This window comes from Puntigrus tetrazona, chromosome 16, assembly GCF_018831695.1.
Source record: "Puntigrus tetrazona isolate hp1 chromosome 16, ASM1883169v1, whole genome shotgun sequence".
In the NCBI taxonomy this organism is placed as follows: domain Eukaryota; kingdom Metazoa; phylum Chordata; class Actinopteri; order Cypriniformes; family Cyprinidae; genus Puntigrus; species Puntigrus tetrazona.
The window spans coordinates 16,781,428-16,799,331 of NC_056714.1; the positions used below are offsets into that span (position 1 = coordinate 16,781,428).

Here is a 17,904-nt window from a genome sequence, read left to right on the forward strand (position 1 = left end):
CTTCTCTGTTAGCCTGTATGATCTTTGCTCATGTGCACACATTCAGTTTCATGGTTAAAGAAAGTTCTAAGAACTGCAGTTGGTTTTAGTTCCACAGTGATGGTTAATAGGTCGCTATTGCACAACGTGGCACCACGCGGGGTTAAGCTATTGTGCTGGATTTTGTATTCTCAGGCGTAGACATTATAAACAAAATCGTAACTTTTATATTTCTTGAGCAAGGGCGAGGTTCGAGTTTCATGGTTATAGTTTTGCCTTGCTTTGGTTTATCGCTTGATACTGAACACTAAGATATCAGACCCCTGCACTCACGACACTAAAGCGCTCACAAGAACACTTGCAGTTTACTCTAAAGATCTAATTAGCCAGTATTTCCCTTAGAAAAATATCAAATTGGAGAAACTCATTAAAACATATTGTATTTAATATTTACTTAAAACGTACTGTGAAAATCTTTTTCATCTTTTAAAACTGCTGATTGTTCTCAGCAGTGCTTCACTTGTGTTCCGAGGCAGAATAAAAGACTGACTGGTGTAATGAATGGTCACGTGGCGCTCATTCGGTGCCTTTAAAATGTACAGTCATTTTAATATACAACAATTTACAGTGTGTTTAGCATTTTCTTATATTGGTCATGCAAGCATTATCACATGCTAATGTGTCAGGTTTCATAATGAGTGAGCAATATGCTTTATTTATATAATTGCACTTATTAAATTTAAAAAAGGGTTTGAGCACATTGGAACTCGGCTACAGAACCATCATAGGGATTTAGAAAAGTATTACACCATTCCATCTTTAAACAGTTTTTTCATTAAAATTAGTTTTCTTTTGATGTGATAAAAATAGGCAAAAAAACGGAATACTGGAATCTCACAAACAAAAGCCTCGCAAAGCAAAGCCGCACGTCTACTGCTCATTTAACAGATGACAGACTCAGCGATCAGGCCTTCTCACATTCACTCACACTGCACCCGAGATAGAGAGATAGTCAATAGCTTGGTTCAGAGTAATTGAGCAAGAGTGAAGGCAATCGATTTCAATCCCACCTCAATCCTTTCTGAGGTGGCGCGATTTATAGCTCTCTGATATGACGGTGTGAAGAATGGCAGAGAAAGTGTGGACTCATCAGAGGGCATCTGGGGCCAGATAAATCTCGAGCTCGCGATCATCGCCAATTAATCAGTCAAAAAAAGTTAATTCCGGTCCTCAACTTAGACTATTTAAAGGCGTCGTGAGACGAGATATCAAAATCAAAAGTTCTTTGATCTTCTTCGCTTTCTCTGAACTTTCCTGTTAGTCTAAAACAGCCGCTCTACTTTACGACGCGATAGCGTGAATAAACAACCGCCTCTACGGATCAACGTCTTCTACTTCCGTCTTTTTAGCCCCGCCCACCGATTTGCGCGTGCAGCGTGACCACAGCGACAACGCAGGAACCAAACAACAAAATTTAATAAACTTTGTATTTAATGAATATTTAATTACAGACCCTTTCAGTAAGGACTCTGTTTATTTCACTTCACCGCTAATTTGTTTACAACAAACCGAAAGACGATGCTGCGCCGCCCATACTGGATATGTAATTGTTTTTTTATTACGCCCTCACGACTGCTTTGTGATTAAAAATCGATTGATATGTACTGAGTATTTATGCTGTTTAAACCTAAACCACAAAAGGGTCCATCTGTGAAGGGTGTAGACTGTCAAACACACACATTAGCCAATATAGCAGTGGGTGTTTACTTCCAATCCTCAGGGCCTATTCAAACAGAGCTTTCTTGTGAAGGGGATTAAAAACAGGACAGAAAATAGTTATTTACTTCTAGATAGTTTTTGTTTTTATGTAAAAATCTTGATTACATTATAAATGAACCTCCATATATGACAACAATTTTAGACCACCGTTTACAGCAGTCAGTCCAGATACCTTAAACTAAAAAAAGAATATTGATAGTAGTACAAGGTGCGCTTTAAAGTCATTCATTTCGACATGACTGTGAAAATGTTATAAGATCAGCTCAGGAACTGCAGTCTGTAATAACAAAAATGAATGCAGTGGGTTGCAACATCCAATTCCCTAAATGAGCCTGATAAACTATTTCAATTTTACACAAGCAGAAAGTGTATACAGATGTACCCAATTAAAAATTCAGTACGTTTTATTAAAACAATTTAATAGTGTTGTGTGTGAACAAAACATTTTGTTCTTTTTTTGCCTTTCATAAAAAAAAATAAAAACCATGCTTTTTTTTTCTTTTACATATTGGCTTTCACAATAACTAACTATAAATCGTTATTTGGCATGAACTGAAAAAAAAGTGCATACACTTTCACTCTTCAGTGACGTCTTTAACAGAATGTGTGAAGACTTTTTGGAGTAACCTATCCAAAATAAAGGGGAAAAGAGCAGACTGAGTACATTACATATTCAGTGCATTTAAACTTGACATCAAGCTGATATCATTTCTGCCAGTAGCATTTGGTCATCTAGCTCATCCTTCAAATATATATATATATATATATATATATATATATATATATATATATATATATATATATATATATATATATATATATATATATATATATATATATATATATATATATATATATATAAATCTAACTGTTAAAAGGTGTTTTTTGTTTTACTGAACAATAGTACTGTATTTACAACCACATACATTATTACAAAACAGGGATTTTTAACACCCTTCCTAAACCGGAAACTCTGAAAGAGATGTGAAATAAAATCCAAACAGTTATAAAAATGCAATGTACTTCACACAAATTAAGTCTATAGCCAACAGAAACAAAAACAATTAAGACGCTTGAGGTAATATGAAAAACACAAAAATGACAGAATGCAGAGATGCAAAAATTAAAGACTAAGTTAGTTTCACATTGTTACAGTTGAGATTTTGTTCATAAACAAATAAAAAAAATTCAATATTAGTATAGGTCAGCACTGCTTATTTCTACTCCTGGAGATAAAACTGTGCAGGAAGGTACAGTTTATCTTCAGGAACAAAGACTGTACATGTACGAAAACAGAACGACATAACACTTTAAGCAGGTGTTTAAAATAGTACAATCTGAGAGTGAAGTCCTTTCATTTACACAAACTTAATTTACATGACAACAGTGCCAAACACATCCACAATATGGGATAAATAATCAGTCCTACAAGATAAGCAAAAAATAGCCAGTGATCTATATGCTAAAAAGATGGTCCACTAAGTGGGACCCTGGTGAATTGTTACAGTAAAGCGCAATGTAAACGTAGTATTGTTAGTGTGCTAACTAGCATCGTGGGACTGGCATAATTCACCAGTACAGTGCTAGACAGGACACCGGTGCGCTAACTAAACTTTGCACTGGAGTGTGCAAGCGGCATAGCTTTTTTGAGCCCGGTATCCCAGCATTACCCAAATTTAGCATCACAGTGCTAAGTGCTAAATGAACTGTTAGCACAGAGGTCGGCATCAAGGGGCGTCATTATTCTAAGTGCTATGACAGCCACAGATCTCTTAGGGTGGAGGTATTAAAGACTGCCCTCTTTTAAAGTGTATGGGATACACCAGAGAAAGGGGCGCTATTAACAAGTCTAACAGGCTGCTGCTTAAACGCCTTTCATTCATCGCCTTTCCTCAGCTGAAATGGGGTTTCTGTGAATGACCTGAGAATTGAAGAGAAGTAGTTACAGTGAATAAGTAGTTAATACGTGCAAATAAAAGAATAAGAAATAACAGATGCATCACCTGCCATGATGTACAGGGAAGTGGCTCTGCACTGGCGTCGGCTGACTGCTGCTAGGGCTCATTAGCATTGCACTGTAGATGTTGGACGCCACCACCAGTATGCACAGCAGGATGGGCCCAATGATGGCACCCTCCAAGCCTAAATAGTACGCACCACCTGCTACAGCGAGGCCAGTCAGATACGGGTGTCCACCTCTGCATATTAATATTAATGCAAATTAGAGAGGGTGTGCTATACGAATACATACAAACAAAACGAGAACACATGGTAGATAGACACGGACGGATGAAAACAAGAGGAATATTCCGGGTTAGCGAATAATGACGAAATGGCGAAACGTCTTTTTGGCTGACAGTCAACTAAATTTGGACAAATACAGAGGTTTGTAGGTTTACAAGTATAAAAGGTCAAACACACCCCGATATATCAGAGTATATGGCCGTGTCAACGAAGTATGTTGGCAGCAGATGACAGAAGAGCAGCAGCAGAGCTTTGACACCTTCTGCCTGGGCCAACCACAGATCCAGCACCGCTGGCAGTGCCGCCCAGTACGTCCCCAAAAACGGCACCGCACCTAAGATTGCTGCCATTGCTGCAGACAGGAAGATAGAAAGACCAAAATTAAAACATAAATGTTTAATGTTTAAAGTCACCCACCAAGGCTGCATTTATTGAATAAATAATATTGGAAAAATATTATTGCAGTAAAAAAAAAAAATGGTATTCTGTTGTAATATAATTAAAAATGTAATTTACTTTTGTAATGACAAAGTGGGATTTTCAGCCGTCTTTTAAAGTCACATGATAATGAGCTAAAATCTAAAATCAGTCGTTTTGTGGAAACCATTATACACTTTTCTAGTTTTAACAGCATTTATTTGAAACTGACATAATTTGTCCTCGTAAAATGCAGCATGAAATCTTTTACCACACGTGCAAATAAATACAAATTACAATTTTGTCACCTATATTCACAGGTCGCAGCTTCTACACTGTGTGTTTGAGCAGCTCCGGGCAGTTTTAACAAAGCCATTTTTAATGGAAATTAGATTCGCAACAGACATTATAATGACTTATTTTGTGATAACAGAAATACTCCAAGACAACATCCAGAAACCTGATATTTTCTGTTTTGAGCTGCATCACAAACAGCGCCGGTGTGAACATGCAGAACATGCGGTGCGGAACATGCCCAAGACAGGAAGAGGAGAGTCTTTTATGTCTGTGTTTATTTTAGTCCTACCTGAGGGGATGAAGACAATGTTGATGCCAAATATTGTGTGTGTAAGCCAAGTATAAAGGCCGTAGAATCCAGCCATCTTCAGAGAGGCATCAAACACACCCCTGTACAGAAAACAGAATGAAACGGAGCAGAAACACAGGGCTTTTCTCCCCTCAGTTAGTCTAATACTGACTGGAGTCAGAGTGAATCAGTCTCTCTGTGATTAGCGCTCATGGAAATGGGTCTAATGGAACATCTTTGTGCTTTCTGGATGACGGCAGCATCAGCGCACACACACACACACACACACATCGAGCTGAGTTAGGAAACAGTGAATTCCTCTCCTCATTTCACTTTCACAGCTTCTGACATTGTCTATGAAGGGAAAAGTGTGCTTGTGAATGTAACGTGTTTTTTTATCCAAGCCAATTACATTATGCTAATTTCTACTGGAGAAACCTGAAGTTAAGCATCATGCTCAAGGACACCGCAATGCTACAGCAGATCTGTGACCCCATTCATTCTCCGTTTTCTGGGTCACCCTTACCTGCAGATGAACCCTCCAAATTTATAACCAGCATATTATTCCCAGTCAATTTCACCCCCATCATATCACAATTTCAGTTCCGATCATGACTGCTGTTAAATGAACTGTTCAAAAGGGAAAACGACAGAAATAAAAGCAGAACAGTCTTGCCCTCTTGTGGTGATTACGAAGTACAGTCTCTCGGTGTTAACAACAAAGTTCAGCCAATAACCGTTTACTCACCCTGGTGTCATTGCAATGCTGTACAAATGATTGTTTTTCCACAGAAAAAAAATGGACCCTACTGAACTTTCACTCTATGGAAAAAAAAAAAAATCTAAATAGCTTCTTTTGTGTTTAAGAGAAGATTTGTGTTCTACACATTAGGACTGACACAAGGTTGTGTAAATATTGCACTATATCACACTATTTCTGCTTCCCTGCTGTACATTTAGACTTCCACTACAAGTACATTACAAATGATTGCCTTTAGAAACTGATGGAGCAGTCAGAGTTATTGCTAGTGGGGACATGCTTGTATTTTACTGTAAGTATCCCATTAAGGCTGTAGTTCTCAACTAGAGGACCTCATTAAACGTCAAAGGTGGCTGCAGGACATAGAAAATTGTATAAAACAATAGTTTTTCTAAAGAAACAATGTCCAACAGCAACACCAACACGCAAAGTAGCTGCGGCAGCAGGACCGATCTACTGATCTACAACAAGCGGCTTTATTTTTAATGTGCTTTAAATGCAAATGAGCTCTGCATCTGAGATCAGCTCAATTTGAGAAAGCGGAAATGACTTGAGATAAAAAAAAAAAAAAAAAAAAACATTGAGTGGATCTTTATCATTATAGGGTGGTTGTTTTTACACACTGCCAACACACATCTTAGTTCAACTTCAGTATCGCAAGGTTTTAAAAGGTAAAATCCACCAATTGCTACTGAAGACTAGCCCAATCACATTTCAGGGGAGATTCCCAATGGAAATTACACTCAAATGGGGTTAAAATGCAAATAGTTTGGTTCTTCTGATAAAAGTCACATTCCAGGGGTTTCAACCTACAGATGTGAAAAATATCCAGCAGAAAGTGTTAAAGTGGCCCAATTCCATGGAAAACAGCGGACTTGGCAACACTGAACAACTTGTAAAAGTGCATGTCACATCAGATGACACCTGTGTTTAAATTGTTACTGCCTTAAGAGATTACTGTGGATTAAATGTAAAGTGGTTAAAACACTAACTTGATGAAATCCATACTTGGCTTTAATAAATAGAACATGGATTATACTGTTAATGTAAAAACATACAATAATTTTTTATAAAAAATTACAACTAATGTTTATTTAACCAAGAAAATGTGACTGGGACATTTGAGGGGCTTTGATTATTGTGTTGGACAATGGGGGCGTTTGAGACAAACCAAAGTTTCACGTGGACATGGTGTACCTGATGGCCTCTTCCACAGACTGCCCGATAATGTTTGAAGAGGGTCCAGGTTGGGAGAGAGGCGTGAGGCTGATAACCCATTTCACAGGTTTATAGTATTCTCCACTGGAGCTCAGCAGGTAAAAAAGTGTGGTCAGGAAAATCACCTACGCATGCAGAGAAACAATGAATAGTTAAAACCACCTCTAAAATCCGACCTATCAGTGCGACTGTGTATGCGTGTATTACCAGAGACAGGGCAAAGTTGAGCAATGCGGTGCCGCTGTGGAAGAGTACGGTGAGCAGCGTGGTGGTTGTGGATATCAGCAAGCCAACATTTCGACTCATCACCACCCACAGAGACTCCAATATCTATGACAGAAGACAACATATTCATCAATCTGCCAAATAAAGACACTCTACAAGACACACACTGGAGCCTAACCGAGAGCAGCGTCTCGATGTTCTCCTGAACGAATGAGGCGATGTCCTGCCAGTCCAGTATGTCCCCCAGCCAGCTGTTCTGCCTGTGCAGATGTAGCTTGTGTCCACGGTGTCGTCCGGTGTGAGTCATATTCTACAACACAAAAACACAGACTGGAGTGTAACAAAAAACAATGAGCGAGTAAGCATGTGGAATTAAGGTTGTTGTTACCTTCACAATCCAGGACTGATAGAGACGGTCCCACAGCTCCAGAACTTGTTTCTCAATCACAGCCGTGTTGTTTACTTTATCACCCAACATCTTATGAAGCTATAATACACACATACTAAAAATCACTCACATAATAAATGATTATTTAGCATATGAAGGCATTAACATTTGATTATTTCATAATTAATTTTAAATTAAATTATCTGCTATTTCACAAAAAAAATGGTTTATTCCATGTTTAATGAAAATGCTTCACCTCTGAAACAACTTTTTTAACACTATTGTGATTACAGTACCTATGTGATTTTTTTTCTTTTAACTGACCGAGTCACATTTGAATATGCACATCCTAAATGCACTGAATTATTGTACACTTGCATTGTACTTAAAATCTTAAGTGTACTTGCAGCTAATATAATTGAGTTAAAAGTCCACTTAAGTTTATTTGAAAAGAGGACATTTGCAATAACATCAAACTAAACTATTTGATGCAAAGTACATTATTTGTAATTAAAGTAAATGTATTTTTGCAGCTTTATCTCTACAAATATATTTTAAAATGTTACAAAAATGTTTTAAGAGATTAAAGTATCTTTTAGTACAATAAAGCGTCAGTAAATTCAGCAGTATGCTTTAACAATATTTCAAATATAAAAACTTATTTTCCATAAGGGCTTATTCAAAATAATGCAAACTACATTAGAGGGCAGTGGCACGTGTGAACATTTCAATTTGCTGTTGGTTTTTCACCCAAAGCAATCACATTGCTTCAAAAGTCATAATATAATATAGCACAAGAATCATGGTTGCCATTCACTTTCGTTTTATCGGTCCCTTCAGATGTTATGAATGTCGTTCCATTTAGTCTTCAACAGCACTGTCATCTCTGAACTCTGACCTTATGTGTGATCCATTCTCTCCCATGTTGGTAAACATTTGTGGCAGCAGAGTTTAGAGCCTTCTGGACAACTTGGGCCTCTGGGAGCCAACTACATACACACACACACACACACACACACACACAGTCAGTTGCGCAACATTTCGAGAAGATTCACCACTAAAGATAAGGGTGTGTTTCTTACTTGGCCCACTCTGGGTGGTTGGACACGGTCTCGTTGATCAAGTTACTAGTGACCTCTATGATATGAACACTCTCTTGGTGCACCTGTGAACAAAAATACAATCGCAGAGAGATGATGCACAAGGAGCGTAGTATCAGTCACGGATCACGTCCGTCACGCAGTGGAATAATCAGCCCAAGGACAGTGGTTTGGAAATACGGTACCATAGCTGTGAGCAGCAAGGTCATGAGCAGTGTGCCAGTTACCAGCAGGAAGATAATGAAAATACTGATCAGCTTATCCAAAGAGCGCTCCAGCCACACTATCATCTGAAAAGAAACAGAGAACTAGAGTTTAGTTTCAACTAAATCAGATTCTTCATGCAAGTGTGACAACACAGAAACCTGCTTCCCTCTGCCAAACCTGAGGAACAATGGTGTGTTCTTTGGTTATGAAAACCTAAAAATAAAATGCTCACCTCTTTCAGTGAAACAATAGAGTTCACCCAACAATTAAAAATACTGGTCTTGTGTTTTTCTCACATTATTTCAAGTCTTCTCAAGCCATGCAATTGCATTGTGTGAGGAAGAGACAGAAATTAAGATTAAAGGGGTGTTTGACAGTTTTCATTTCTAGGCTTGATTGTGCTTATAGGGAGCAGCTTAACACGCGATGAAATTATGTATTTCATATAATTCAATTTTATTCTACACCGCTCTGTCTCTTGTCCTATAAACACTCTGATGATTTACTTGTTTTATGAAGCCCGCCCTCAGTAATAAGCAATGGGCTCAGATCGGTTAGCTTGCCCAGTGTGTTGTGATTCATTAAACCAGCTGGAGCGGTGTTGTCTATTTATTCTTTTTCTGTTTCAGTCCAGAAATGTCACGCCCCTCATCTGACAGCCTTGCCCCCTTCATCGTTATAGCTGTGGCGTGGAATCTATTCTTTAATATTAAGAATGATTCTTAGAACTATATCTTTATCGTTACCCTTACAGTTATCACCCTTGGTGTGAATGGGGTTTAACTGTAGGTATTAAACTGACATAATTTTAAAAAGACGATAAAATATAAAATATCTATATTGGTTTATACTCAAACAGCAACACTACACATTGACTAAAGTAAAAAAAAAAAAAAAAAAAAAAAAAAAAGGAAAATCACAATCAACCACCCCTTTAAAATGACATTTTTGGTTGAAGTTTCCCTTAAAAAAAATTCAGTTATGCAGCCTTGTTTGTGTTTTTAAACATAACCTATTAATATTAATAGTAAACATTCTGATGCAATCTCACACATGTAACTGACTCATAAGCCAAAATCATGCTGACTTTCCCTTTTAAAGAGCTCTGACATCTGCTAACCTGTTGGATGACTAAGCAAGCCTATCTGCTGAGCGAATGAGCTAGCAGCACCACTGATGATCATCTTGTCAGGAAACAGTGAGGGGTTGTAAACAGGAGGAGGTGGGCATATTTTTGTTTTTGGCAGGTGGACTCGGTTTCTCTGCTCACCCAGCTTCTGTCGACCCTGTGGGCGGCACTTGCATGTCTAATCCTGCTATCTGGTTCCGTTAGTGCTAAATGTTAACATCACACACAAACCTAGTAATGTTGACAGATTAGTACAGAGTTTACGCTGTTAAGGAAACTGAAAAGAGACTAAAAGAACAGAATTATGCCGTCTCTAAGACTAATACGCAGTTTAGAAACTATGCTGGCAAATGCCACAGGATTCCTGAGGGGAGGGACACACTATTAGACCTGAAAATAACTTCTTCACCATCTGCTCCTGTTGAGCCACAGTCAGACTCATCTTAATCTGACACAACCAATGAGATGCTACTGTACATGGAACAGTTACCACTCCATAAATCAGAAAACATACAAACAACAAAACAAATATTATTTGACAGAAACTTCTGAAGACATACTGGTGATGTCAGACAAGGAAAGTTGTTTCAAAAGCTTATAAAGATTACAAAGACATTTTAAACTTTGAAACAACATACAAATAATCATGCACAACGGGACATGGAATGCCTATTTAAAACGTTTAAACCTGAACATTATAGTGAACACTATGTTGTAAAAACTGTGGTATTAAGGCATTAGGTCCATAGCCTTTAGCCAGCCTTTGAAAGCTTTCTAATATGCCGATTTGGTACTCAAGAACCAATAAAAATAAATTACCTGGAAAAAAGGTCCACACTCTCAAAAGTCACATGAGAGATGATAGCAGTGTAAGCAATTTACTGAAGAAAAAAGAAAAAGAAAAACCATTTTCTTAAATCCAGATGGCTCCTAGTTCCAACATTTCTCCACACTCCATCACATTAGGTGGCGATATGCACCTGTGAAGTTGGTTCGCAACCCGCTATAAAACCAAAACAAGAAGTAGTTCCAACATTGATAGCTTAGCACTGAAAATGCTCAACATGTAACCAAAACATTTGCCTTGTTTTTTCCCAGTAAACTGCTTATACTACTTTCATCTCGCTTGTGACTTACTGGTTTTTGAGTGTGCAGATTTGAGTTTTTTGGTAAACTTTTCAGGCTATGCACATTGATTGGATTGTTTTCAAAGCGAGGTGAATCTCTAGCTCTTTTTCTATTATTATTGTTACATTAATTTATTTTTTTTAGCATTTTTAGTGATTAAATTAATTCCATAGAAAGTTCAAAAGAACAACATTTATTTGATTAGAAAGGAAAATGTTGAAACTTTGAATGTTGAATGTTTCTACATCAATTTAATTAGACCCATAAAGTGTGAAGAGTTTCCTATGTAGAGCGCTGCAAATCACTCGCTCCTAACATTATCACTTCTACCTTCGATGGCAGTAGGCAGCTCACTAGCTCTTGGAGCAAAGCTTTTGTGTCTACTTAGAACAAAACCAAACCCCTTAACCAAACCCTCCCACACCTGTAATACTCAGCAACACCACCAGTCTTGGCCTCAACAGACCAAAGCATCCCTTCACCCAAACCTCCATTCCCTCTGTCTGTTCTCTCCCTACATGCATCTCACACACTCTAAAGACAACCAGCCTAACACATCTAGAGCTGTGGAACCGACCGTGGACTTTCATAGGGTTTTCGTTCTGCTTTTTTTTTCCTGACAGTTAGTATGTCAGCATTTTAGTCACATCCAGAGTCACACGCTCCTTTCCACAGCACAAAAGCACCGCACAGCAGGAACAGCCATAAGCCAGTGAGCGAAGCAGAGCTCAAAGATGGAGGGGTGAAGTGAAGAGGGGGGAAGCATCACTCCAAAGCTTTTAATGGGAGCGCACACTGCCATTCTTTCATTCTCTTCCCCTTTGTTCTTTCTTTTTCTAGTATACCTGGCAGTACAAATGATTTACCTGCTTGTTAAGCCAATGCCAGAGCTTTGAGGAGGGAGACAGAGAGACAAACGGTTATTAGAAAAAACCAATCAGTATGCAGGAAAGCAGCAAACATCAACGTGGTTTCAAGGCAAAAACAGAGCAAGACCGGACGGTGGAGAGATTCATATTGAACAATAAAGGTGTGATGTGTTGGCCTTTTTTAGGGACAAAAGAAAGATCTGCTACTGTATGATTGTCCTCATCTTCTCTTTTTACCTCCTTTTATTCTTAAACAGGCAGTGATGTAGAAGCAGGTGTTGATCTTCTCCTGTGGAGGCGGTGTTTAGCCACATTATTACATATCATAACATCTTGTCTTTTTGGTAGATTGGCGTCAATATAAGCTTTTTTTTCAAGCCTTACAAGAAAGTTTTGGGTTCTTAAACTCACAGAATGTTTTTATAGAGCAATGGCCTATTATATATCAAATGATCAAGGTAATTTTGATTTTGATCAGTTCATGACCCCTTTAAATGGACTTCTGATGGAAAATTGTCCAGTGAGATTAAAGACACACAACTCACAGAAAATGTATCTCTTGGATTGCTCATTTAACTTACATCATTGAAGGTCATATTATATTTCTGGTCCCACTTTGTATTAGGTGGTCTTAACTACTGTGCAATTACATTTAAAATTAACCATTCTACTGACTATTATTTTTATTTAGTTCGTTTTTTTGATGCAAGTACATAGTAGTTAAGGCCACTTAATATAAAGTTTGACCACATTTCTTACAATTTGTTCCTTGTTAATCAGTAGTTTCTGGCTAATAATAATTTAATGTTCTCCAGCTAATATAGCTCTCATTTGAGTGGTAATTTTGGACCCTGCATGTTTTCATTACATTTGCTCATAAGAGCATGTGACTCAGCATGCTAAAGAATGAGAGAAGGCAGAACTAGGTTACTCTACTAGATTACTATGGGGTCAGAGAGGAGCGGGCAAATGCTTTCTTAGAGGTGTAGGATTTCATCTAGACTGACTGCAACAGTGGGCTTTAATTCTCTAACAGCCCAAAAGACCAAACCCAAAGTGAAAGTCACACTGTCAAACTATGGGCACATTTTTAGGCTTGAGTTGACTTATTAATATGACACAAACTTCAAACAATAGATGAAAAACAAACAAATAAACTAAAAATGCAACAACACTGTGCACAGACTAAAACTAGTTACTCTTGATGTGTGATCTGAGTACTTCAGCTGATTTGAGAGACAGGAAATGTGTACCAACGATGAGGTTAATGACATTTCCTTATAGAAATGAAAAATCACTGAAAACTGACTAAAAAACTGATATTAAGTTAGTTCCCAAATGACAATTTAAACAGAAACATCAGCATTTGACCTTCATAGCTTTTATTCTGTCAGTTATGAATACTTCTTGTCTTCGTTATATATTAGTTAAATATAAAAAAAAGAATCAGCAAGCCACAACCACATTCAGTTCCTCTTTGTAATCACAGATCTGTGTCACCTCCAAAAATAAACGTGTGCATGTGGCGACAACTAGCAGCAGTCAAGTTTGAAGGACAGTGGGTCAGCAGACAGTCAAGTGCTTTTTGTGTGTGTGTGTGTGTGTGTGTGTGTGTGTGTGATATGAGAGATATTACCTTAGTGTCAATCCGAAGCAAGAAGTGAGCTAGGCCTTTAATCGGTCCAGGCAGCAGAGCATCCTGTCTGTCTTTCACAAACTTCTCAGAAGTGGCCCACCATTTTACTAGAGTCTGCCAAATAAAGTCTTTCATCCCAAAATGGACAACCATCTTCTTAAGGACCCAAACTGGAAAATATAACACCCATTCATGAAAACCTGCATACTATCCCACGCTTCTGAGCTGAGTACCACAAACACAAAATTTACCAGCAACAGGGATGGGAAGTAACTGTAAGATCCAGAGGTTGAGCCAGATCTGCACCAGCACTATAGCCCACGCAAGCAGCACAAAGTAAATATCACTGGCCTTCTCTTTGGGATGGATACCCCTGAACTCTAGTCTGCTCCGTCGCCGGGATGAGGGAATGCTAAAGAGTCTCTTCGGGGGGTCAATTGTGTCTGTGAGGGGGAAGAAGAAATCTTTACTAATGTTGATATTGTTGTTTGTGATACTGTATTTTTTTACCTCAATACATTGAAAAATACTGGCATTTGATTCACTTTTCAGTGCCACAAAAAGAAAAAGTATAAAAAAAATAAATTAATCAGTATGTGAACAAATTTACTACTGACCGAAAAGTATTTTTTTATCAACTGAAATTGTCTGAAAATCCTCAGGTCTGATTTCTATAATACCACTACTACTACAAAATAATAGTTTTATTTATTTTACTCTAAGTATTTAGTATAATTACAACAAAGAGCTGCAAGGAAGGCTATTACTATGATAACAGGTTTGCAAATGATTCTCAGTATAGAGATGTTGGAAATGATTTGAATGTAAAAATAAAATGTACCTGGAAACACTGTGCACATTTTAAGGGATAGTTCACTACTATCCCTTTCCCTAATATGGAAGTCATTTTTGACCATCAACTGTTTGGTTCTTCAAAATTCTTTAAAATATCTGTTTGTTTAACATAACAAAAAAACATAAGAACTATTTCTTTAACTCAAAGCAAATGCAGAGAATCAGCTCTGAGACACTAAAAACACCGGATCATAACCTTCTCGCACGCATATAAAAGAAAACAGTGCCATGCCTCACTCCGAAACAGTGCTCATTACATTAAAATGCACACACTTCTGAAAGTCAGTCATAACCTGACCCACAGAGAATCTCTTACATTTAAGTAATTTCTGCAGAATCTCACAGGTTTCCCACAAAGAGGAAAACGGTTCTGCAAATAACTTCAAACATCTACATGACTTTGAATTAACTTTTTTTTTTCGTGTCACCTTTGGATTGTTCTTTGGTGCTCATCTCTTCCTGGATCTTTTCGGCATGGCTGACGTTACTGCAGGAGATTGCCATGAAGATTGTATTAGCAGCAAAGGAGAGCACCTGACCAGAGAGCTCACCTATACAGAGAGAGGAGAGGAGTAAAGGTCACAGGACATCAAGAACACAGGTAAATAACGTAAGAGCTGGAGCCTCAGCCAATTTACCTTTTCCTGGAACAGCAGGCTTTTCCTGAGAACCAACTATTAGCAGTAACACAACCACCACGAACACAGGCACACGCCAAGACCCTGTCAGAGAAACTGAAAAAGAGAATATTTCGCATTCCTTCACTTACAGAATTGTAAGTCAATACTAACACTAACTCAAACTAAGTTCATAACAGAAAGGTCTTACCTAAGTAGAAAATAAGTGCCGCCCACACAGGCACAGACAGTGTGCGCAAGTAACCTTCCATGCCAGGCGTCCACTTAAACGCCACAGCCAGCACGTAGCCCACAACTAAAGTGCCAACCTGGGAAAGAGAAAGAGAGAGAACATATGTGCATCTCTGGTAACCACTGTGCCTGCACCAAACATTTGCCACCAACCTATTTATAAATCACAAAAACCCTTAGTATGTTCACAGCTCTCTCACAGGAATTGTGTGAGCTGTGCGTATCAACACATTTCAAGGAATTTAACAATTTAGGAATAATAATTTTGTTATTATGCGATCACAAGGTTCTGATGGATGGGGAATTTGTGACCGATTCCAATTTAGACTAATAATAGAAACCGCATGACATTACGCACTGAAGAGAATTAAAAAAACAGATACTGAGGTAATTAAATTGAATGTCAGGGTCATATTTAGTTCTGTAGAGTTCTTGTGACCTTTCGAGGACCCTAAAAAATGTCTTGTGATCTATCATCAGCCCTGTGTCTGTAGCCTAAGGGACATATTTTTAGCATCTTGGGATGTCATGCTCCAATTCCCATTCATATACTGAGCAGAAGTACTAAATATTTTTGACACTTCACATGGCCAGTTGTGTTCATGAATACTTTTCTATACAAACATATTTGAATACGGTTAGGCTGTCTGAAGCCACATGTGTTCATACAAAGGTTGACAGATTTGCAATGTAAATGTATGATTTTCTAATGGATTAAAGAGAGACAGAATGTGACTATCCACGATAATGCTCAAAACTGACAGAAAATGATTTAGCTTTGAACACAAACCGGTCGTAATATCATAATCATGTTTTATTTATTTTTTTATTCATAGTCTGGGAACTAATCGCTATAAAATTTGTTCTTCGCAATGCATCTTACTAATCAAAAATTAGGTTTTGATATATTTATGGAAGAGAATGTGCTAAATATCTTCATGGAACATAATCTTTACTTAATGGTAATCTTTCCTAATGGTTTTTGGCATTAACTGAAAATCTACACACTGTATTGTTGGCTACTGCTACAAAGACACCCGTATCACAACTTCTACCCCCAAAATACAACTTATGCTGTTTTGTAGCCCAGTATGACACTATACATATATTACCAAACTTTGTTACAAAATTATAATAAAAAAAAGTTCTAAAAGCAGAATTACTAAATGTTCATAAATTCATAATTTTTTCTAAGCAGGAGGGAAGTCCCTGTCCCAGAACCCCTCTACCACCTGTGCACTGTCTGACGGGAGGCGTGTCTCTGTCCCGTTCACTGACTGAACTCACCCACGCCGCGCTGAAACAATCCAGGCCGAAACAGATGACTGTACAGACGTGGCTGAGGATCACCTGCATGCCAATGACGCTCCAGAACAGATACAGGAAATAAAGCAGGGGTACACCGGCCCCAACTGCCAGCAGTACATTGAGCCGATCTACGACCAGTCCTCCCAGAGTTTCCACCCCGTAGTTCACGCACCACACCGGCACCAACAGAGTCCCGACCACTATCGGCGTGCCGCTATCCTGCAGGCTGCTGAGCCAGGAGCGGCAGAGGCGGGCCAGCGAGTATTTAAAGGGGTGCAGGAAAGTGCCGCACAGCACCGCCCAAAGCAGCGGCCGCAGAAAAGCCTCCAGGATGAAGTAGACGAGCACGGCTGCTCCGCAACAGATCGCCACGAAGATCATCGCTCCCGTGTTGTAGAAGGCCTGTTTGATGTTTTTGTCGAACTTCAGGGACGTCTGCTGGCTCAGTAGGTGGCTCACCATCCCGACCGCTGGCTGAACGGTCTCGCTGAACGAGACGTAGTGTGGCCGGCTGGTGCGCGGGGTGTCCGGCTCTGTGGCCTCGGCTGGACCTGGGTCCTCCGTGTCTGCCATGCTCGCTGGCGTCGCTCCGCTTCAGTCCGGAGGACTCGCCGAATAAGGAACGGCGGGCTGGGCACAGGATGACGTGGCGTATAGGATGGCACCTGGGAAATGTAGTCAAGTTACAGGGCTTCAACTACAGACACTGAAATAAAGCGAAGATGCTATTCCGGAGACACGCGAGTATGTTTTTGCTAGTGGTTCGTTATCTTTCACGTCTATCTAAATCTACCCGCGTCTTTTTTAGCCTAACCAAAATGAGACTTGTCATCATTACTCGCCGTCGTGCAGTTACAAGCTTTCTTTTTTCCATTTAACATAAAACAGTAGTTTAAAGAAATGTCTAATTTTTGGTCTATAATACGATATAGGTCTACGGTAACCAAAACATCTACTACATTACAGTGGTAAGAAAAAACAGCCTATAACTAAGCACTCTGAATTAACATTGTGTATGAAACGTGCTATATAAATAAACATGCTTTGCCTAAGTCAGTCAGGTTTGGAACTTCATTTAGCCTATGTGAATACTCACAGACACAAAATGGAGGGGAAATGCTGAAAATTCAGAATAATATATTAAAATGCAACTTTTTCATTAATCCTTGCAGCACAACAAAAAGACCATCACTTGTCGCCATCGACT

At 38.7% G+C, this 17,904-nt stretch overlaps 1 protein-coding gene across 2 annotated transcripts; it reads right to left on the reverse strand.

Annotated features, from left to right (window-relative positions):
* Nucleotides 1-2,592: 2,592 nt before the first annotated feature.
* On the reverse strand, nt 2,593-17,773 carry tmem245 (transmembrane protein 245). Of its 2 annotated transcripts, XM_043260819.1 has the most exons (18): nt 16,677-17,773; nt 15,349-15,466; nt 15,159-15,254; nt 14,949-15,071; nt 13,917-14,108; nt 13,666-13,835; nt 12,027-12,050; nt 8,882-8,986; nt 8,679-8,761; nt 8,495-8,585; nt 7,597-7,695; nt 7,387-7,518; nt 7,191-7,313; nt 6,963-7,108; nt 5,006-5,106; nt 4,180-4,354; nt 3,762-3,956; nt 2,593-3,679 (listed from the first exon to the last, which is right to left on the reverse strand). In XM_043260819.1, exons 1-18 carry the CDS (start codon nt 17,268-17,270, stop codon nt 3,634-3,636), a joined length of 2,613 nt encoding a protein of 870 aa, XP_043116754.1. In that variant the 5' UTR covers nt 17,271-17,773; the 3' UTR covers nt 2,593-3,633. The 2 variants fall into 2 exon arrangements, with proteins under 2 accessions (XP_043116754.1, XP_043116755.1); XM_043260820.1 differs by lacking the exon at nt 12,027-12,050 and having other exon boundaries at nt 16,677-17,771.
* Nucleotides 17,774-17,904: the final 131 nt, after the last annotated feature.

Coding starts and splice junctions, on each gene's coding strand:
- tmem245 (XM_043260819.1), bottom strand. CDS start 17,270: ATGGCAGACACGGAGGACCCAGGTCCAGCCGAGGCCACAGAGCCGGAC. Junction 15,255..15,348: donor GGCACTTATTTTCTACTTAG/GTAAGACCTTTC, acceptor TCTCTTTTTCAG/TTTCTCTGACAGGGTCTTGG. Junction 5,107..6,962: donor TCTGTGGAAGAGGCCATCAG/GTACACCATGTC, acceptor TTTTCTGTACAG/GGGTGTGTTTGATGCCTCTC.